General features: G+C 44.8%; 2 protein-coding genes across 11 annotated transcripts in view; both read left to right on the top strand.

The window, feature by feature from the left end:
• The window catches only part of ZNF638 (zinc finger protein 638), a 66411-nt gene extending 48683 nt beyond the window's left edge, over window positions 1–17728 (top strand). For 4 of the 5 annotated variants that reach the window (XM_056345281.1, XM_056345291.1, XM_056345275.1 and 1 more), the window contains exons 20-26: window positions 3571–3617; window positions 7853–9278; window positions 9912–9977; window positions 12373–13369; window positions 15333–15425; window positions 16443–16561; window positions 17417–17728. In XM_056345281.1, the coding sequence (XP_056201256.1) occupies window positions 3571–3617; window positions 7853–9278; window positions 9912–9977; window positions 12373–13369; window positions 15333–15425; window positions 16443–16561; window positions 17417–17476 (2808 nt within the window). In that variant the 3' untranslated portion in view covers window positions 17477–17728. The remainder of the gene's footprint in view (window positions 1–3570; window positions 3618–7852; window positions 9279–9911; window positions 9978–12372; window positions 13370–15332; window positions 15426–16442; window positions 16562–17416) is intronic. The other variant, XM_056345267.1, reaches the window with a different exon arrangement.
• Window positions 17729–22114: 4386 nt separating this feature from the next.
• DYSF (dysferlin) overlaps window positions 22115–22794 on the top strand; it is a 104441-nt gene continuing 103761 nt past the window's right edge. For all 6 annotated transcript variants that reach the window (XM_056345245.1, XM_056345236.1, XM_056345172.1 and 3 more), the window contains exon 1: window positions 22115–22218. In XM_056345245.1, the coding sequence (XP_056201220.1) occupies window positions 22131–22218 (88 nt within the window). In that variant the 5' untranslated portion in view covers window positions 22115–22130. The remainder of the gene's footprint in view (window positions 22219–22794) is intronic.

Below are 22794 nucleotides of genomic sequence, written 5' to 3'. Positions count from 1 at the left end.
CTAATGGTGACAATGTCAGTATTTCCTTCGGTATTTGCTGTCATTGTGGAGGAGAGTGAAAAGTGTGCAACAGCTGGGAAGTTTGTATTCTGGGAGGTGGCATAGGTGTGAAAGTATGTGTTGCTGTTTGTCTATCTTTTGCCTCTATTTCACAAACGTGTATGGAATCTCTTGCCACTGATGAAAATATTTCTTAATGAAGGATAAAAAGAAAGAAGAAAGGAGGAAAGCAACTCTTCAGTACTGGTTAGAAAAGGATTGATGATTGACATTAGTAGAGTTTTTCTGATCTAGTTCGATTCACCTTTAGCAGTTCATCTGTGATAGTCCTCTCGATTCCAGACTCCGTTGCGATGTCAGCATTGGCCTATGCACCCACAGCTGCTGCCATCTTCTCTCTTAAGAATGAAATTACTTGCAGTATTGAGCAGCTCCCGGTTTACTTCTGGTGACTTGCTGAAGGAACAGCAAGCTGCAGCAGCTGAACACCAGAGAGGAAGAAGCTTGGTGCATTGGATAGACAAAGAGTTTTAAGCAAGAAATGCAAACATCAGCCACATGCTAATAGCATTCCAGCTTCCAAAGTGGGGAACTTAAATCCAGATGTGGTATCAAGATCAAGACCAAAATGTATATAGGGTTTTTCTGTTTGTTTTGTTGGCGTTTTATTGTGGTGTTTTTTTCTCCTTCTTTTTGCCTCTGTTTTTTAAAAGTGATTATCCATGCGAATTCCATTCTTGGAGCTCTCGTTCCCTGTGTGCTGCTGTTCCTTTTCAGCTGCATGACTTTGGGATACCATTTAAACAAAAAGATATGCCTGGAGGGGCAGGGCATCTTAGGTTCTTCCTTTCACTTGTGTTCAGCACAAGAGAAGGTTTAACTTCAGGAGCCTAATGATAACAAGGGCATCAGTCCTTTATTTCAACAGGGAGGGGAAAAAAGTCATCCAGACATGTACTTCTATTTACCGAGCTGGCAGAACTGTCAGGATTATTTGCACTCTTAATCACAATTATTTGCACTACGAATCATGATGAATTTCAACTTCTTTTAAAGAATAGGTTGTATACTGATCATGGGCTTATATAGTTTGTTCTCTATTGTGTTGGCAGTTTTTTCTGCTTTATTGAAAAGCATTTTTATTTGTGAAATCTGTAGGGTGTGGTGTTTAGAATTCCTGTTTTTAAAGACATACTGTGTCAGCAGAGATTTTAGGTGTGCGTTTTTGGCGGGGGTATCCTGCCAATAGTTGTCACGTTGCATCTGTGATAGTTTAGGACATAGGGCGATACACAGCTAGATGTGATTTGGGCACAAATGTTTTTCGAGTGGATTCATCATGCCCCTTTCCAAGTAAATCAGCAGTCACTGTGCATATGCAGAGCCCGCTGTGAGTGAAGCACTGGTAGCTAAAATCAGATGAGCATAGGTGCACAGAGTGCTCTTTTCTCTTCTACTAGATGCAAGGGCCTGGATTAGATGTTGCAAGAGTTTTTTGTCTTCCCCCATTGCAGAGATGATTCTCCCCGTTGCCGACTCTCTTTGTATGGGAGAAAATATGCTCTTCTTCTGAGCTGCTTTATTTTTGTATTTCAGTTCATATGGTGAACTTCAGCTCACGACAAAGACCATAAATTGTAATTGTGTTAGATGATGTCAGGTGCATTTAAGGGTAATAAAATCTTTTATTAGACTAACTTTGTAGCTGAATAACTAAACCTTCAGACTTTGGAGCTTTCTCTCAATTCTAGAGAAACTAAGTAATAAGCTCACTTAGCACTGAAAAATAAGGAAAATATTGTTCATTAAAATGCTAATGCAAAGGAATGTCTGTCAAGGATGCATTGTGGGAACACTGTGTGATTCAAATCTGCTTTTTATAGCTGTTCCCTATAGCTTGTGTAGCAACAGAATAACATGTCTTTGTCACTATAAATGTTTCATCAGAGCAGAGTTCAATGCCAACAAAGAATGGCATTCACACTCTGTTTTCAAAATAATATTTCTTTCCAGCTGCACACTTTGGGTGATACAGAGTGCTTGTCTGATTTAGAGAGGTTGACCAGCCAGATAGCTGTAACTAATGCCAGTGGCATAGTATAACAGCAGTAATATAAGTGCTCACTTCATCACATCATAGTTTTGTTTCTGTAATTTTGCTGATGATGTCTGAATTTAATACTGCTGAAATAACAAAAGTATGGGGAAACTCCTGTAAGAATGAAGGAGGATGTGCAGCTGGAATACAGATTGATAGAGCACGGCTGCAGCTGGTGGCATGCCAGTCTTTGTCAGTGCGACTGTCACAGCTTTTGCATAAACGTTAAAATAAACCTGGACTTTGGAGACATACTCCTAAACTTTATTGTTACCTGTATCTGAGATGGAGAGAGAAATGCCTGGTCACACTGATAAGAGGAAAAACTGAGGTTTTCTCCATCTGCTGTTTTTACTGCATTTTGAGCCTGTTCCCTCTTGTCCATCTTCAGTTGCGTTGCCAGAATCTGGATTATATGCCTGGGTACCATAGGAACATTGAGCTTGTAGCTCCATTTGCCATAAGCTATTTTCTCTAGAAGCCTTTCAATCAGAAGCTGGTCTGAGGGAAGAACAAAATCATTTTTAATTCATGGTAACATGTTCAAATTACTTTGGCACTTATCTCTGTAATAAATGTTTTTAGAAAGGGAAAACTGAAGGCTTTGGAATTACGTGCATAAATAAAAGATTAAAGTGAATTCTATGCACACTGAATTTATCTGATGTTCTTTCTGGTAGTGATACTCTTCAAATTAATTTGTGAAATGTCTTCAGAAAAGAGATTGAGATTTCAACAGCGAGTTTTTAAAGGTTGTTTGGGGTATTTTTGATTGCTCGGAACTAAGCTACTAACTGTGATAGCTGCGGAGCTTTGATGGTTTGTGGTTGTCTTTTTCTGGAAGACATTATTTAATTCAACATTTATTCCATGAGTTTATTCTATGTAACAGAAGGTAGAAATGTGTAGTTGTACAAGAAATGAATGCAGGTTATAAGGAACAGAAACTGGCTTTGGGTTTTCTGTAGATACTTGTTTGACTTGGAATGTAGTTTATCTTTAAAAAAAGTGTGCTTCTGGTTTTCTGTGTAATACTTTTTGTCATGCTAACTGCATTCACCCTGAGCTCTGTGGCCCTTAGCATCCTTACCAATACAGGAATGAAGGTGCTGTCTGGAAAAAGATGGGTTTAATGTCCCTCTCCCCCAGATACATCACAGACCAAAAGCTAATTCTGCTCAAAACCATGACAGCTTTGAAGATGAGGCGACCAAAACAGTTAGTGGTGTGCCACATGTTCTGTCTAGCAAACTTTTTATTAAAATCTCTTACAGTGCCATGTACTTGTATTGTCATCTCATGAAATCTGTGTTTTGTGGGGAACAGTTTTAGAACAATTTACAGTCATTTGGTCTTTCAGGTGATACCTGCCTAAATTTGGGTTCGTGGTGTTATTAATTAGCTGGGTTATGCAAATTCCATGCTGATGCTTCTGAAAGTCATAGGTACTGAACCTCCTTTTTGCCTTTCAGGCTGAAGTTGTGAAAAAAGAAGTGAAGGAGGAACCAAGCAAAGGAAGGTATGCTTTTCAAATATTCAAGGTTTTTTTATATATCTCTATTGTTCCTGGAATGCGTTTCCAAGATCAGGCAGATTGCTGAGCCATCTCTCTAACTGAGCTTGACGAAAAGGCCTGCTGTGAGATCCATCAGCTGTTACTTGCTGTTACTTCTTTGCAGCTTGTGTGCGTTCTGTGTGTGCAGGACATGTAGTGTATTGCTGTAGAGCTGTAATGTTTGTGATCTCTTTGAAATCTGGGGCTTTCAAAGAACATGGTCAGATGGAGTGAAATCCTGTTTTCTGTGTAGTTTAAGTTTGTTATTGTTTTACTAATTCGGCCAGGATTTTACCACAGGTCCTGGAAAGTATGTTTGGATATACATGTTGGTAAGACAATTTTTTTGTTGTATTTAACCAGGAAGTGATTGCTTTATTTTGTCCTACAGTGCTTTCCTCTGTCAGAGCACCTGCATCTATTGTTTCTGTTTCCAAATGCTAAAAATAAACTGAAACTTCCTTGTTTAACTTATTAACATTAACTTCATGTGGTGATACAGGTCCCTGAATTGATTTAAAAAAAATGTTTAGATGCTGTATTAACACCAGAACCTAGAAATGAGAAATGATGGTTTTGGAATGTTCTATTTAAAATTGTTTTACGGATGCTGCTTGCAGTAAAATTTCTATTTGTGGAGTAACTATTTGTTGGTTTTAGAGTCTTGGTTATGTTCTCTCTATAAATGGATAGATCATTATAAGATTTCTTGTTAACAAATATGACTTAAAACACCTTCTGTGACTCAAATCCATATTTCTGGATAAGTTTTATAATTAAAAAATCCCACCAAGAACCAGAAACAACCCCTTGTGTAATAATGGTCCCAAACTTCAGTTTCAAGTAATGCCATTATACTATCATGGGCTGTTGCTATATTTCCACAACCTGTTTCTTTCCAAAGTTAGGCACTCCTCATTTCACAAAACTTCTACTCAGACCCTAGTTGATTTTGGAAGCGTTCAGTTTCTAAACTGTCTGTGACTCACATGTAGGTAGACGTGCAGGTAACCTTTTTGATTCCGGGCCGGTGGGCTTTAGTGAGCGGCGGTAATTAACCAAAACAAGTGAGTCTTACCTGCATCCTAGCTGCTGCTCAGCATCCTGCTGTGGCTGATCAACAATGGGAAAACCGACATTTTTCCCTACAGATAACACTAGACACGTTCTCCTTGTCCAAGACAACTGTCATCTTGCGAGCCTTTGTGACTTGACTGATTATCTTTTTTCGTTACATTTTATAAGAAGCAGAAAATACCTTAAATATTTATATATGAAGACCTTGTCATGTGTTTCTGGGGAGGGAAGGACTAGCAAAATTTGGGGAGCAGAATGGGCTGCCCTCTGGGTTGCCTGGGATGATGAGGTGATCTTAAAAAAACCTTAGGGATGCTTCTGGAAGCTCATTTGTCATCCAGCCCTAGTAGGTAGCTCATCTGACTTCGCGGCTGAGGTGACTGACGTGTTTATGTGAATGCCTCTGCTCTTTTCAAGGATGCTGATGTGTTTTGTTGGGATTTGTTTTCCTCAGCTAAAATAGCTGAAACTTTTCTTGTCCAGGTTAGGACTTGAGGACCATCCCACTACTATTTTTAATCCTGAGCTGACATGTAGCAAGTGAGTTGTGTCTCTCCTGCGATACAGCCTCTGTGCTGGCATTTCTAGGGCTGAACTCTCCCAGACTTTCCCTTGCTAACTCAGGCAGTGCTGGCTGCGTACGGCAGCTTACGCAGGGACATCCTGTGCAGAAACTGAGCACCAGGTACTGTTGGTTTCACCTTTTATGCTAACTTCGGTGCAGGAAATGCGTCTTGCAGGTCTATGGGCTGTTTCTTTCCCAATGCCTAACAGGTCTTTTAAGCGCCTTCAGCTTTGTCAGGCTCCCTCATCTTTATCTCTGCGCATCACTGCCTCTGCAGAGCTCTCCTTCCACTGATTTGCAGTCTGGTTTGAATCTCTCTGTGTATTTTGGACTAGCCCAGGGCTTTGTGAAAGGCACAGGGTGGGTGTTGGCCTGAAAGGATATGCGAAGTCCTGAGGCTTCAGAGACTAATACCTTATTTGAATTATGTAGAGGATAATACGCATGTGCTACTCGCTGTAAGCTTTGTAGTTAGTGTATGGTTCCAGTGTTCACTGACGTTTTTCCATTCCCTGCAGAAAATGTATAAACAGAGGCTATGGAGTGGGTACAGTTTGGCAAGGTGTTTGAGCTTGTATCTAATTAAGCTTTCTATGCATCAGCGACAAAGGTGGGCTTTCAGAGCTGCCCTTCTGGGCTTTGGGCTCTGACTTACCCAGGTAGCGCTTTGCTGCGCAGACACATGAGACTTTAATCTCAATGGTCTGTAGGATGCTCAAATAGAAGAGAAAATGGGTTTTTCTTTTGGAGCACAAACAATGTTTAATTGGTGTCAAAGTATCTTCTGTGTTGTGACTGAGTAAACCAATACTGTGGCATAAAAAGCAGATCAGCCCTAGCAGATCAGCCCTGACGGCAGAGCCACTCATGAGGAATGCTTACCCCAAAACATTTGCAAGTAACAAGTTTAAATTGATTACAGGTCTGAGGAGCCTGTTAGAGATGAGCAGGATGTTGGAATGAGTGAGGTTGCTTTTTCTTTCATACAGCTTCAGTTGCTGTGAGCTGAGCTGCTCGGGCTCTGAAGGGGGTTCCCGGCGCTTTGTGGGGCACTGCTGGGAGCACACAACACTCCATTGCTCAAGCAAAATGCTGCAGCCTTGCTGCTTTGCTAGGGGAGGAGTGCCCTCATATCGTGCTGCAGGTATCCATCTGATGCATTGTCATGATGTATTACATCTGTGCCAGTTTTAAATTGGTGTTGTGAAAGATTTTGAGGCAGAATTCATATCCCTTCTTCTCTCTCCTCTCGCATTTTGTAGCAGCAGAGGACAGTGCCCTTGGGCCTGGAGGAAACCTTCGAGATTGGTGTTTCTGCTGTGCTTGCGTAGCACAGATGTTAACTGAGTTTGCCTGTTTTCATCTTTCTGTTGACTCCATGTATTGTGTCTTTGTCTCGTTAACCCTCGCATCTGGCTACTTCAGGACTTAACATTTTTGTCAGCGCTGAGTTCCATTTGATCTAGCCTTCCATTTTCTTGCTGAACATCATGCTGGGGGTATTACCAAAATGGCAGCCTTCTCTGCTTGTTTTTTTTTTCATGAGGGTTTATACAAATGTGCACCCTTTTTTCATAAACATAGGTTCTGAGAAACCATAGCGCAGGCTGCTCCGTTGTGCATAACCACCGATTAATTATGTGTGTTTGCTGCTTTTGTGTTTGTTTTGACACTTAGCGAGATTGTCAGCATTGGTATTCTGCCACCTTTCCATCTAGAGATGCATGAGGTGTTGGGATGCTCATTTTCTCGAGCATTGTGGGAAAAGGGGCACAGACATCTCTGATTTCAGTGTCTCCCAAGATCATCTATGGAGGATTCTTTCTTTCAGAGAAGAATAATGCACTTCCTGTAACTGAAGTTCTCTGAAAAGTGCTATCCTCTGCATTGTCATCTTGGGCTTTATTATCCTGGGAGCTGACAGTGGGATTATACAGTGCAAACAGAGCCTGGCCAAAAGGAGCTTCTGTGCATGTGTTGTGTTCCCCGCTATTGTGCGAGGTCAATGTGGTTTAAAAACAAAGCAACCCCTCGCTCCCCCCAAACGTGAACTAAAAAAAAAACCCAAAAGATCAAACTTCAGACTCCTAGCTACTGGAAGAGTTCTCTTGGTTAGTGACTGCAGCGTCTGCTGTCTTCAAACATAGCAAAACTCTGGTAATTCCTTTATACAGAGAGACTGGGGCATGTATTTTTGCTGTACATGCACTTTCACAGTCTGCCTTGCATCAGGGGATCTAAATTTTAGGAGTCCATGTCAGTGCTGAGGTGACGGGGTACACCTGTAGTGACCGCTACCTTGAGAGGTCTGACTGCAAGTAACACAATTCAAAGTGTAAGAGGCTTGCGATATACTGAGGTGGATTAAACAGAAGCATAAAACTAATCAGCTATTCGCCTCAATGTTGTTAACCATTTTAACACTGATAGGCTAGATTTCCAAATGCTAAGCACTAATGCATCAGGAAGTCCCCCACCATTGGCGTCAAGAGGTTTCTGCTAACTGTAGAATTCTCAACATAGTTTGATTTCTTCTGTTTTTTTTAAATGCATTTAGCTCTGGCTTGAAAAAATATCCAGAGGGATCAGGAGTGGTGCAAACAGCAGCTGCTAATCCTCCAGTAGAGCCTAGTGTGGCAAAGAAAGGACCCATTTCCATCTCTAATGTCAAAGACGAGATGTCAGCAGTACAGATAGAGCCCTCTGAGTCCCATCTTGAAAGAGCAGTAAGGGGGTCTGCTGCAAGACTGGCAGAAACGCCTGTGGAGGAAGCGGATGCTGGAGTTGAAGTTACTGTGGCATCTATCAAGTTTGCTGACACCGAATCGTCTGAAGCGAAGTCAGAAGAGATGCTGCTGCTGCCTTCCAGTGTGGAGAAAGAAGAGGCAGTTAAAGATAATGCTGAACTAGAGCTGTTCGAACCTGCTGTCGTAGCTGCATCAGAGGAGGAAATTAAAGCAGAAGATGAAGAGTTGCCTGCTCCTGCCATTGAATTGCCAGAAGAGTTGTCCGATGTGGGCAAGGCTGAAGACGTGCCGTCAGGTTGTGCTGTGAAGCCGGCAGCGTGGGAATCAACAGGGGCCGTCCCTGGAGCGGTGCCCCCTGATTCTGACGCAGCTTCGGTGGAGGTGGTGTCATCAGTTGTCACACAAACAGACAACAAGTTGGATGCTCCTGAAAAAAATCCTGTTTCTGATGCTGTGAGAACCGAACATGAAATGTCTGTAACTCCGATAGCGGAGAAGAAACCTGTGCTTAGAACTGGGGTGGCCATGGAGAAGAAACTGGATGTAGCTGGAGCCGACAGAGAGACGAAACCAGAAGAGCCTGCATTCAGAGCTGGAAGAGCTGTGGAGGAGAACCCTGAAAACTTTTTGGTCAAGACTGGGGCAGAGGCAGAGAAGAAACTTGAACAATCTGTGGCCAAGGTTGGGGCTGTTGTGGAAGATGATGCAAATGCTGTCAATGAGAACAACGAGGGAAGTTTAATCAAAGCCCATCAAAATAAAGGAGCAGGACCAGCAAAAACTGATGAAGCCCACAAAGCAGTTACGTTAAACTCTTCTTTATCTGTCAAGGAATTTTCCTCTGTTGGGAGAACGATTTTAAAGGCAGTGGTGTCTCTTCCGGATATATCAAAGTCAAGGGTTCCAGTACAGAGAAAAGAGCCTTCCCTGTGTAAAGGAGGGGAACAGAGAGCTCCTTTGAAACCTGAGACCCAGGGCCAAGCAGCAGTGGAGAAGAACATCGCATCAAAAGAAGCAGGTCACCCGAAACCTGGTAACAGCCGATCAAGCCTGGGCGATGGCAGCGGCAAATGTAAAGTGAACAGAAGTTCTGTTGTTGATGGAAAGGGAGGCAATGGGAGGAATTCATCTCAGCAAGAGAAGGACTCACGAGAGGAATCTAGGGCTAGTTCAAAACAGTCTCAAGAGGGAGAGAGTAGATCATCCAGCATGAAGAAAGACAACAGCAGCAATAAGGTGAGGAGGGCAGGAAGGCCGGTTCAGTGTGCCTGATCAGTAACTAACTCCATGCTTCTCTCAGATGTTGAGTATGGGACAATGAGATTATGTTCCCCTTCCCTTTTCCATAAATCACTCAGCTGGTTTGGGCCAACAGACAAGTTGGAATAGCGAGATGGCGGGCAACCAGTTGCTTTTAGATGCAGTGTGTGCAACGCAAGTATGTAACTGGTTTGAAAATGCTACTTGGAAAAAAATGCAGGAAGGTATTTTTGAAGTGAGTCTTTTATTGAGTGTCATAACTTTATGTTCTTGGATTAGTTCTGAATGGGAATTAATAAGCTTTCTGTCCTTTTGTGAGCTGATATTTGCTTTGTCAAGTCCTACACAGACACTGGTTACTGAAAAGAGGCTACTAAGCAAGGTATTACCTGTGACTTGTTGCTAGAGACTGTATGCCTGGACTCTACCGCTGACGGTTGGCTTAGATCTGTATTTGCCAAGCATGTGATCAGAAGCAGCAATCTGGACAACCTAAAAAAGTTCATTAAGGGAAAAAATAGCGGATTTTTTTTTAATATTATTTTTTTCTTTTGTGGACGGGTTAGTTGGCTTAACTGGTTTCATGTGAACTTTTGTCTGATTTTGCAGGTTTCTGTTGGTGGCAGTGCTAAAGCTTCAAAAAGTGACACTAGCAGCAGTGCAAAACAAAAGGAGGTAAGGATACAACCACAACTGAACTTAACATACAGATTGTCTTGAAAGTGAGTGTGCGTACGCTAAGAATCTTTAGCATCCTTCCCTAGAGAATTTTTTGTATTACTGGCTGTTATGGACTATGGGCATAAAGCTATAAGGTCAAGTCATTTGGAAGAGAAACTTAATTCAAGAAGTGAGTGTTAAAAGGAGGTGGTTTTTTTAGTCTCGGATGTTATTTGAGAAAGAACACATTAACTATTTGGATCCCCAGCTACCTGCATGAGATCTGTGTTTGTCATCACACTTGTGAGGAGAGGGAAGGAAGGCTGAATTCCTCTAGCCCCTTACAAATGATTTTGTACAACAGGAGGTAGTTAGAACATCTCCATCCATGGTACCCTCTCTACGCAGAGGTGTATTTCCAAGTGGGTTCTGCAGAGCAAGGATTACTGCACGTTTTTGGTGCAGTGTTGGTTTGAAGATCAGCTTGGGAGTCTGTAGGCTCAGCTGCTAAAAAGCCCGCATTCTTATGTGAAGGTGAAAAGAGATACCCCCTCTCTCTCTGAGATAGCTTGGGCTTTGGGAGAGAAAAGCAGAAAGAAGGTAATAAAAGCCCGTATTGATGAGTTTGTAGAAGTAGCATTACAGGATCAAATCAAAGATCTACCAGGTAAGTAGTGGATCCTTATGGAAAATGGATTTCTGGGATAAAGTTTGGAGCCCTACATCCTTTTACTAATCTTAATCCATATAAACTTTCTGCATCACCAGCACAGTGTGTTTGTGAAGTTGGTGGTGGCGATGGTAATAGAGAACACTTTCACAACTGAGGTTCTGGATGTGTGTGTTAATCCCCAAGGGGAAATTCTGCAGCCTTTGAAAAAAGGCTTTGTAATGCCAGCTACTTCTTACTGCTTTATTCCTCACTGTTATAGCTGATGAGAACCAAGATCTGTGTTCTCCTTTTCATGGAAGGAAGAATGCAGTAATGTTTGATTTCAGTTGAAATATAACCAGATACTTCCTTTTTCTTCGCCATGGTCATATTTGCATTAAATATTCAAGTTTCTGCATCAGAATGTGGTGGAGGCATGCGTTATTTCTGGTATTTGTTAGCTTTTTGAAAAAGAAAGGGAAGAAAAGCCATGTAGCCTTTGAATTTCAGATTACTTTTTCTGCTGGAAAAAAGGTATTTCTTAGCTGCAAACTTACTCAGATTACAGAGGAGTTTATCTTGCCTTGGCCTTAAAAGTTCTTCTTTGACAAGAGTTTTTTCATTCTTGTGTGGAATACCGACTGGTATTTGGCAGCGGGATGAATATTTTTTGGGGGAGAATAAAAATAATTCAGACTCATTCATTGAAGAAATTGAATACATAATTTGGGGTGGAATGGATATTTGGGTGCATTTTGCTGTCTGAAATTAATTTACTCATTGGCTTCAAGTACGCATCTTTTCTGCCTTATCCTGCCATCCTGATTATAAGCGTGTAGCTATTTTATAGTGAACAAATTATAATACTGTAGTCAAAAAACGTGACTGCTGTCTAATCAAATAACCTAAAAGTAATTCAGGGTTAATTCAGTCTTTTCTTAAATTCAGTATCTATCCATACATCCTCCTCCAGATGCTTTCAGCTATCTACGGCATTAAATTGCTTCTAATTCTTTGCAGTTGCCCTAGAATAAATTGTGTGAGCCCTGATGGGAGCTGGCATGGTCAAACTGCAGGGTAGGAGGAGTTTTAGATGCAGGACATGGTCCAGTAAGAGCATGCTGCTGACTGAGGAGAATTAGAAAGGGTCAGGCTCTGCCCTCTTAAGCATAAAAAAAATCATTAAGGCGTTTTCCAGAAAGCTGGAGCCATTTGTTAGGAAATTGAAACCAAAGAGGCAAGATGGAACAGTTGAGTAGTCATCAGGATACAGAATGACTTTGCTGGATCAAAACATCTGATGTAGGCTCCTGTTCTGTAGCAGCAGCCAACAGCATATGCCTAGGGAAGAGAATGAGATACTGACACAAGGTAATAGTATTTTTGAAGGATGCTCTGGAGGTATTCAGATTTTCACTAGTCTTCCTGCGAGTGCAAAAATCACGAGTATTCAGGGCATCGACCTGGTTCGTTTAATAGACATACATTTTTGTCTATTCACCCACTGTGTTTTTGAAAAATGCTTTGAGTTTCTGAGTTAAATCCACTTACTTAACACAAATGCTGATAATGAAAACTTCTATGTGAGACTGAAGGCCTGAAAATTTGTTTCTACCCTCAAGTTGCATTTTTTTTTGTTCCCCCCTTGAGGCAGCTTCAGCGTGTAGAGATTTTTCCATAGGCACCCTGTGGATGGAGGTGTTTGTGTCAGTGTGTGAATGTTAAATTTTGTTATATTCACATTTTTACACTTTCTAGGAAGAAGAGCTGTTTCCATTTAACCTGGATGAATTTGTTACTGTGGATGAGGTGGTAGAGGAAATTGAGTCTCCTGTTAAAACACGGCGAAATCCACCAAGGGGTAAGAGAAAAGATGGTGCTAAAAACAATTCTTCTGAGCCTAGTTCCAAGAGAAGGAAAGGGAAGAGCTCTGTGGCACGCATCGCTGAAAGTGAACACTCTTTTGTCACTTTGGATGAAATCGGTGAGGATGAGGATGTGGCTGCACAGCTAATGGGAGTTGTGAATTTAGAAGCGCTGAGTGACCCACAGGGCCTCGTTGTTGTGGATGAAGTGATGGAGGAGGAAGAACTTATGTCAGAAGCAGTAAAGGATCCACAGTCGCTTGTTACTTTGGATGAGATATCTGAGCAGGAGGACTTTAGTTCTCATAAAGATGTCCCTGGGTCAGTTTTCGAGGAGCGGGTTTTGAAAGCTGAACCCTTGGTAACTGTAGATGAAATTGGTGAAGTTGAAGAGCTGCCCCTGAATGAACCTGCAGACTTGAATATTGAGGATGTGCTGAAACACAGGGAGGATGATAAAGTGGCCGCTGAGGATACTGGAGATTGTGCTTCCTCGCAGGTGCCCGATGATCCCAGCGCTTTAGTGACGGTTGATGAAATACAAGAGGACAATGAAGATAATCCTCTAGTGACTTTGGATGAAGTTAATGAAGATGAAGATGATTTTCTGGCAGATTTCAATCGTCTAAAAGAGGAGCTAAACTTTGTTACAGTAGACGAAGTTGGAGAGGAGGATGAGGAAGAAGAAAATACTTGCCCAGAGAAAAATCTGAATGAAGATGAAGATGATGAAGACATTGTTGCTGTTGCAGGACCAGAAGAGGAGGAAATTGCTGCCATTGCAGGACCAGAAGAGGAGGATATTGTTGCTGTTGCAGGACCAGAAGAAATGGAAATTCTAGGAGATACGAGTCCAGAAGAAGAAATGATTGCAATCTCAAAGTCAAAAGGTAAGGAATCTTTCATAGGTTCTAGAGGGGAAATAAAAAATAAGATGCTCATAATCAGTGCTACGCACAAGGAGATCCTTGTAGCAAATAGAGGGAACTGAAAAAAACAAATATTTGACAAAATTAATGAAAGAGATGCTGGGGAAAAAAATGGAGACTACCTAACGCTGTAGAGATTATATATAGCCTTTAATTACAGGGCCAAACTTCATTAAAACAGGTAAGTCAAATGAAATAGACCAGGGGTCCTCAAACTACTGCCCGCGGGCAGGATACGGCCCCCAGGGTCCTCAATCCGGCCCCTGGTATTTACAGACCCCCCCGCTGGGGGTTGGAGGGGGAAACCAAGCAGCCGCAGATGACTGCCTGCCACTGCATCTGCACGCTGGCCCCCGGTTTAAAAAGTTTGAGGACCCCTGAAATAGACTAACTGGTACAAAGACGTAACAGCTTCCAAACAGGGTCTAAAGGAAAGAATGTAGAACATCATCTGCATTGTGGAATTAGCAAAGGGTTAAAAAAAGTCCTGACGCGGAGCCAAGTAGGGAGGGCTATATATAACTGATACACAAGAAGAGTTTTGGCCAAAGCGTGGGTAAGGAAAGGATCTATGTGATGTCTTCCACAAATATCGAGTTCTCTTTCTGCCTCTGCTGATGCAGCTGAGCACTGACACAGCACCTTTTGTTCTGGTGTTTTGGAAAAGCTTCTCTCCCATCTCATGCCTATTGCCTAGCAGGAGCAAGCTGACTAGTGCAGATGTGGAGGAGTTGCAGAAGCAGCAGATCTCTTACTTAAAACAGAGTATTTTAAACTTCAGTTTCTATAAACATTAGGAAAAGGATTAGTTGATTGTATGCACCCCCAAAATTACTTAAATGTTATATATTGTTTTAATCTTGTACTGTTACAGAACATAAGTTTCCCTGTGATTAACAAAAGCATTTAGTGAAAATGCAAAATACCTTCTGTTAGAAAGTCAGCTGTAAAAAGACCTCTTAAAATATTCAAGCCCTTGAGTTGATTTCTGATCTAACTGGTAGTGACACGTTGTAATAAATGTATTTGATACACAGTAAATAAGTGATTTTAGTTCCTCTTTGTATAATAGAAATTGCAGGCAAAAGAGTGGGTACGGCAAAATCTGCTAAAGCATCTTGGGGTGCAAGAGACTGATGCTGCCCATTGCGTTCCTTCGACAGCATCCTGGGTTCGTTGTTAGGGCAAACGATTTGTTGCATTAGCTTTGTTTAGGATATGTTGATACCTAGATAAATATTTGAATATAGAATTAGAAAGAAACCAGATGTTTTTGATGTGTGACTCTTCACCTGCCAGTCAGACTGCTTCAGTAGTCTAAACCCCAAAGACCTTATTTATCTTGTAATGGAGGAGACTGTCAAACTCCTTATCTCCAGAAAATATCTTAAAATGTTGGGTTTGATCTTTCCTTAGAGCTGATTAATCTGATAATTTTATTCTGTTGGTTTTGGCTGGTTCTATAATGATGCTGAATACTGCTGTCAGACCTGGAGCTAGATTAATCCAGCTGTTGGACCTTCAGCTGGATTAATTCATGAAGTTTGGTAGCTTGTATTATAAAGAAGTTTGAGATTTTTGGGATCATCATCACAAAGTTGGTTTGAAGCTGTTGATAAGAGGGTAGAGGACGGTAGCTGAGAGCGGCAGTGGTACGTCTGTGAAGAGTGCTGTGTGGTCAGGAGTGCTTTTGGGGTCGCTCACCACAGCACCGGGGCTGTATTTGGAAGCCTTACCTGCAGGACTGCTGATGTCAGGCATTCCTGAAAATTGCTCTATGGAAAGACCAAACCAAACAGTGGAGAAAACAGCAAGGCCCGTACAGATGGTGTGTGTTTGAAGCAGTAACGAGCTGTTATAGCTCTATAGAATATGTGTTTAAACTAGCAGATACTTTTCTTTAACATGCATTTATGGCCTCCAGTAGATCAGCTGGGATCAGGAGATAAAGAACCCGAGTCTAAGCGGAAGAAAATGGCTTCTTCAGATCTATCGAAGACGCAGAGTGCTCCAAAAGGTAAAACCAAAAAAACCCAAAACAAAACCAAACCCCACCCCAAATGCTCCATACTTTTCTTGCCGGAAGACAGCTTTTTTGCCCCTTTGAAAACGCCTCCTTTGCCTTGTTACCACATTTAACTTTAAAGTCATGGCCCATAATCTGGTGGGTTTTGTGATTTGGTTTTTTGTTTTGCTTTGTGGTTTTTTAATCTTGGGTCCTACAAACGCATGTTTGACAAGTTTCTGCTGTTGGCTCGATAGCAGCACCAAAATGAAAAGTTCTTTTTTCCTAAAATTTACAAATGTAGGCTAACGTATTTATAATTAGCACAGTGCAGTGTAATATCTGCTTACTGTTCTAATTCTGTTAGGAGTTTTATTACCAACTTGCAACGTATAGAAATGAAGGAACTGCTTACATAATTTTAAAAACTGTTTAGTTTTAGGCAGTTCTGTGAGGAGCAGGGAGTTGGACTTGATGATCCTTGTGGATCCCTTCCAGCTCGAGGTACTATAATTCTATGTGTGTGTGCATATATATATATTTTCGAAGATCCTAATCTAAAATACTTTTCTGTAAAACTACTGACAACACTTGAACTGTAAAAGAAGTTGCTAGGAAAATACAGATCCTTGCCTGATGGCTTGTGTGATAATCTCTGCGACAGAAAATGCTTGTGTAACGTGCTGCAGGACAGAGGTTAAACTCGGCAAGAGTGGTATATAATAATACTTTCAAGGCCAAAAGACGCTGAGGTAGTTGCAGTGAACTTCAGATCCAGAAGGTCATTTGCCCTGTTCGCAGAAAATTGTGTCCTTTGTTTATTGAAGTAGGGCAGGTAACCAACTTGGATTAAACCCCCAATTTTTGGAATACTGAAAAAACTTAACAAACTTCCTCCCAGTAATAGCAAATTGTACAGATTTGGCTAAAGGAATCCAATTTTTAAATATTTTTGAAAGCTGTGTTTTGTTAATGGGCTGTTTCAAAGCTGTGTTTTGTTCATGTGAATGTTGTGTGCTGTCTCTTCAGATTTGGATTACCTCCTTCCAAAGGCTGGCTTTTTCTGTCAGATCTGCTCGCTGTTCTACGCAGATGAAACGTCTGTGAAAAATCACTGCAAGACACTGCTTCATCAGCAAAACATGGAGGTAATGCTCGAGCTTCTCCAAACACACGGGTGCAGAGAATTACCGTTCTAAAAATGGTTGCTTTAATGAGTGATACTAATTTCCTAGTGGTGCAGGGAGCTCGTCTTAATACTTCAAGGGGGTTTAGTTTAAAATTTGGACACAGACGCTGTTAAATTACTCATCAGCTACATAAAGCCTTCCTTACCTGGGAAGGCATGGGGAGGATAGCTGTTACCTTCCCTTCATTTTTAAGAAATGATTTTTAAAAACTGCGCAGGTGTCCGAAAGCATGGTTTTGTCAGATTTCCTGGCTTGCTGAAACCGCAGATTGGCTGAAATATCTTGCAGATATAAAATGACCAAAAGGTCACTTTGTCAACCAGAAAACTGAAGTTTGGGATCAAAACTCCCCTCAGCCCTCAGCAGCACATCTTGCTGTGTCCCCATCCGGTGGGGAGAGGCAGCCCCTTCTGGGTGAGGTGCCGGTGTGAGGGGTAGAGAACTGGGAAGGTATTTATCGACATAGGCTGTTGTAAGGTAGGTGTCATGAATACGCGGCCTGTGGGGAATATTGAATAACTATTTTATATTTCATGAGCAGACACTGGTGTCTGTCACAGTGTGAAATCCTGATACCCAATAAATATTTTGCCGCACTCCACTCGGGAGCTTCACTGCTCGGTGGCTATGTGGGGGTCAGTTTGCGAGCAAAACTAAATGTTTTTCAGTACAAATCGCGTGTTACCAGCATAAAGAGCAGGGTGGCTTTTGGCCAGTGCCTTTGTGAACTTTGCACTGGTTTAGAGCATGATCTTGTTGCAGCTGAGGAATAACACAGCAGTATAATTTCATTGGCTGCCCTTATTTCTACAGAAATTCATGGCCAAGCAGAAGGATGAGGATAACGGTGGGGAAGAGCGGAGTTCAAGGTGATCGGAGGAAAGAAGAATTCTTTCAGTGAATTAAACTTAGGGTCCAGTCAATTTTGTGTATTTTGTTATGTTTTAATTTGTAATTTTGTTTCAGAAAGAATCATTTATGTTGTATAAATTGAGCTCAGTATAGACAGACTAAAAGAAAAACATACGGTGGCTTTGATTTATATATCAAATCATCTGACTTGGAAGAGACTTCTTTTACAAGTGTTGACATAAAATAAATGTTCTTACTGTATAGTTAACACCAGGGGATTGCGTTTGGTGTGATTTATTGTGTTTTGTTAACTCTGGATCACAACAGAGAGTAGGAGGGAATTTGTTCTTGAGTTCTCCGTCCAGTGCCACTTTACAGAGCTCTCAGCAGGCGAAATTTCACATGCTACATATGCTCCGTACTGCTCCAGAGCAGTGACCCTCATGGTGAAGATTTCAGTGATCCTGTGGATTGTTATGTTCCCTTTAGCTGGATTTTTTTCTAAGGCCTCTGTGATCTCATGGTAATTTTGGGAAGATAAAGCCGAGGCCGTGAAGGGGAGCAGAGCGGATTCCAGCACTGTTAGCATGCCTGTCATTCCTGCAGTCAGCCAGGGAGGTCACCATCTCTTGCTGTTTCTCCTTGGTGACCAAGCTTGCTTGTTTATTTTGGGTTGGTTTTGCCTGTTTGTTCCAGTCTGTCGGTCAAAGCCTGTGGAGCACTCAGCAGCATGGCTGAACATGGCAATTTTCTCTTCCAGTGTTGCTCACTGCTCCGTCTGGGGTTCTGACTGGTGTGCTCTTAGCAGTGGGTCACAACTGTATCATGATTGACTTTGAGCTTTTATTTTTTACCTAGCCACTTGAAATTTATTTAAAAGACTGGTTTTTGAAATCCACCATTGTCTCTGCTACTCCTTCAGACTTTGGGTAGTTGATTTTGGTTGAATTCTGTTCCTGGAGGAAGAGTGCAGAAGCATTCTTGCAGGTCCAAGGAAAAGGAGAGACTTTGCTGTTCTTCCTGGTGGGGTATTAAAGGTCATACCTGTGCCATAGCTGGGGCAAAAATCCTTGTGCCTGCAGACCTCTGATCAGGAAAGCACCGAAATAAACTGAACATGGGGTTTAGCAAAGGAAGCACCTGTGTGTTGCTGGTGGGGAACATGCTCCTTGGTGGGACACGATCCCACGGAGCCCATCAGGCTCGCAGGACCTTGCTTCTTCAAGAGCAAGTGTGTGCAGAAAGAGGTACTTTGTATTTCACATTTTGAAGTTGTTGCACGATACCGAGCTGGTAAGTGTCTTTAAACATCCATCTGCTGCCTGAGGTCCGTGCCATGTATGTGCAAAGAGGACAGAGCCTGCTCTGAAGGCTCCAAAAAGCCGACTTTGCTTTGGGCTGCTCATGTAGTTGACAGAGCAGTCACGCTGTCTGACAGGCAGGCAACAGAATTTTGTAAATTATTGCTGTTTGGGCTTCTCTTTTTTTTTTGTTTTTTGTTTTTTTTGGGGGGGGTTGGTTTTTTTTTGTTTTGTTTTGCTTGCGTCCCTTGATAAAGAACGTGAACTGGCTGCTGGTGTATGCTGGTGAGTCACTGCACTGGGCTGTCCTGGCATGTCCATCCCCTGCCAACAGATAAGTGTCTCAAAAATTCGGGTGAGGGATTTAGACCAGCAAATCCTTGGCAAGTCAGGGAGCATGCTTCAGGGTAAGAACGCGCCTGCGTTGAGAGTGCGTGTAGGCCCGCCTCCCCCTGCTCTCTTCGGGATCTGACCTCTAATCCAAAGCAGTGAGCAGCACAGATGAGACTGGCATAATGCTATTTAACTGCTTAATTACCCAGTTACCCTTGGGTTAGTAGTAATTCATATAGAAGAGAATTCAAAAATCCTGTTTGAAATAATGGGATGCAAACTGGAATTTAGTGTGAGGAGCACCTGCGGAGCTGTGCTGCCAAGCTGTTCCACAGCTGGGAGAGACTGGAGGCTCCTCGGGGAGCTGCCAGTGGCATCCTCCACTGCCCGGCACCGCTTGGGACCTTTGCAGCGGTTTTTCCCAGCCTCACCAGAGCACAGGATGTGGCCTTCTGTCCTCGTTAGTCCCATCTCCTGTACAATGCAGCTTTATGTGTGCTTCTGAGTTTTCAGTTGCTCTGTGGAGTTGGGAAGGCAATTTCTTGCCACGGTTTCTCTTTGTTGCTTTATCTGTGCAGAAGACGAGAAAACAATGTTGTTCTTCATTCCTGCTTCTGCCACGCGAGCTTCGGTCCCAATTTGCGTCTGCTGAGCGTATAGAAGGCTGAGGGGGGAGAGAAGCACCCTGGGGACCCACCAGTCTGTTGGGGTCCTTGGCTGTGCTCTGCTCCCACACGTGGCTCTGACAGCTGCCGAGTGGGCCTGGGCTTGGTGGTCGCCGGTTCTGGAAGCAGCCTAAGCTCATCCTCCCACTGCTCCCCCTTCCCTGCTTTGTCTCCCCTTCACTGAAGGCTTTGGGGTGATAACCACGCTTTCTTCCCAAGCCTGTAGCTCTTGCTTTAAAAGAAGCGGCTTTTCCTAGACTTGATGCTCGGAAATCACCTGAGATGCCAGCAGCTCTGCAGTTTTAGATGCTACTCCGAGGGCAAGGTGTTGGCAAATGAAGAAAAAATTTGTTTGTTAATTGACTTGAGCCCTGCACAGCCTCCCCAGGTACACCCCGTCAATGGGGCTGGGGGCAGCTCTGGGTGCCCAAGGTGGGTGAGGGCAGCAGCTTGGGGGGCTTCATCTTGGCTGAGGCCCTGATGCCCACTCGTTGCCTGCCTGCTCCCAGCCCAGAGCTGGAGGCTTCCTGTGACCAGGAAGATGGGATCCAGCACCAGCTGCCATCTGGCTGCGCGGCAGTGTGGCTCTGGAGGATGGCAAGGGCTGTGGATGGGGACTTGGTCAGTAAATCCTATTTCTGCTCTGCATCTGCTTCCTCTTCGCTCGCAGCTCCCCGGACCCTGTTTGTGCCTGGCCGAGAGACACCAGAATAAAGACACCAGATGTTTATCCATCCTAGATAAAGCCAGGTAAGTGCTGCAGCATCCCAGGAAAAGATGCAGGAGTGGTGAGGGCTACTTAACTGGGAATTTTGAGGAAAAAAACATCCTGTCCCTCTCAGGGTGATATGGAAAAAAAAGTAGGAAAAATGAGATAAACCTCCCCAAACAGAATTACAGCACGAGCTATTATGGGTTTTCTGAAGTTTGCTTCCCAAAACGTGTGGTGCTGCACTTCATCCTGGGCCAACCAGTGCTGCAAACTGAGGTTATTTTAGAGCTGCTGGTAATTAAACTGGCCACGTGCTGTGTGCCCTGTCCACTTGGCACATCCATAGGGACGCTGCCGCAGGCGTCTTGGCTGCGGGTGCCTTGAGTAAAATCTGCGAAGCTTTTGCAGCAGCGTTTTTTTTTCAGGATTTTTTTTCCCTCCCACTGGGCATCGCTGAGCTCAGCCCAGTGCTCACGGGGCGCCCAGCCAGGCGAGCTTATTTGAGGGTCTTGGAAAAGAAATAGTCCTTGTAGGGCTGGGATGGTGGGGTCTGTGGGTCTCTTGGGGCACCAGGATGGGGACTTAGATGCTCCTGGAGCCAAGATGGATGGACAAGGGACAAAGTGGCTTTTTCAAGGGATTTGTGCTAAATATCAGAGGGATGCAAAAGGAGGGAGGGATGGAGCGGCGGGAGGGGGATATGGGTACTGGGGGGGCCCTGCGGCTGGGCCACGCTGCCTCCTGTGAGTGCGCTCGGCTTTAATCACCACTGATAATTAAATTTCAGCTAAATATGATAACTCTGCTGCTTCCGGAAGGTTTCTGCTTTGGTGGTCAATCCCTGTGCTGGTGTCCTGCCAGGCATCGGTTGTTGGTGCAGTGGTTAGTGCCTCAGCAGTGCGAAACAGGTTTCAGGTTTAGATAATGTGAAAGAGGGTAAAGGGGAGTGATGTGGGTCAGCAGCCAGGGGGGTGCAGAGTGGGAAGAGGGGTCCTGGCCTGCCTGGGAGGGAGGGACCTCATTGAGCCCCTTGCTGGGAAACCCAGGGGTAAAAATAGCCTCCCTGAAATAGCCGGGTGCCGTAGCTGTCCCCACCTGTCACTGCACGGCTGATCACAGCTGTGCCAAAATGGGACACGTCCTTCTGGGGAAACTGAGGCAGGGGACGGCACGTGGGGAGGGTCCCCCCCCACCCATGGGTGCTGCTCAGCGCAGGGGTGGACTGCTTGCGGCGGCACCCCCGGGCTGGGGGTTTGCTCTCATGGGAGGGACCCAGCTTTGTGCCCGGCTGAGGGGTGCCGCAGGGTTCACACTGAATATCCCTCGGCTCCCCCGCAGAGCCCACTTTCCCACCCCAGAGCTAATGTTGACCCCCCGGCCCTGGCCTCAGGGTGAGGAGCTGGGGCTGCACCTGGAGGCTCCCCAACCCGCTGCTTGGTGGGGGGGACCAGCCCTAAGCCCCCCCCCCGCCCTCCATCCTCCGGGGGCTCTGCCAGCCGCCCCAAGGAGCGTGTGTGTGGGGTCTCCCCCACGCTGCCCCGCCTGCGGGGCCGCATCCAGCCCCGGCCGCAGCCGTTCCCCTTTAAGAGGGGCGGGTCCCGGGGGAGGGGGGCGGTGGGTCCCGGGCGGGGGCCGGCGGGGCGGGAGGCGGCCGGGCCGGAGCGATGCTCCGCGTCTTCATCCTCCACGCGGAAAATGTCCGCACGCCGGACGCGGACATCAGCGATGCCTACTGCTCCGCCGGCTTCGGAGGTGCGGGGAGGGGGGGTCGCGTTGGGGGGGTGGTGGGGGTTGCATCGGGTTCTGTCCAGTCGGCGGGGACGGTGCTGGAAGGGGTGGGGTGGGGTCCTGCGTCTTCATCCATCCCGTGCCCGCCCCGCCCCGATCTGATGCGCCCCCCTCCCGCAATGTGTGGTGCACGCAGCCCCCCACCCCCGTGGGTCCCGTTGCCCCCCTGCTCTGTGCGGAGTGGATGCGTGGGGAGTCCCCCCTGGGATCCTTCCTTACTTGAGGGGGAGAGGGGGGCAGAGCCGCGGGGGGGCATAGCTGAGCGGTGACGGCACCCGCCAGCCGGGGCTATTTCTGGCCTCTGCTCGGCGCTGGGAGTGCTGATGGGCAGGCGGGTGCTGCCACGCTTGCCCGTGACCCCCATGGGCGAGGGTCCCACGGGTGCGTGGGGCTGGTTACATGTTGGGAACCTGCCGGACACCCACTTCCCTGGCCCCCCACCCCTCTGCCTGCACCCCCGCAGTTCTGACCCCCCCAGCCCCCTCCCTGGGCCGGGTGGGGGGGGTCCCTTTGCCCGGGGATTCATTCACAGCGCACCCA

Source organism: Falco biarmicus, chromosome 1 (genome assembly GCF_023638135.1).
Source record: "Falco biarmicus isolate bFalBia1 chromosome 1, bFalBia1.pri, whole genome shotgun sequence".
Lineage (NCBI taxonomy): Eukaryota > Metazoa > Chordata > Aves > Falconiformes > Falconidae > Falco > Falco biarmicus.
Note: the sequence above shows the minus strand (reverse complement) of the source record. Positions and strands in the feature narration are given on the sequence as shown.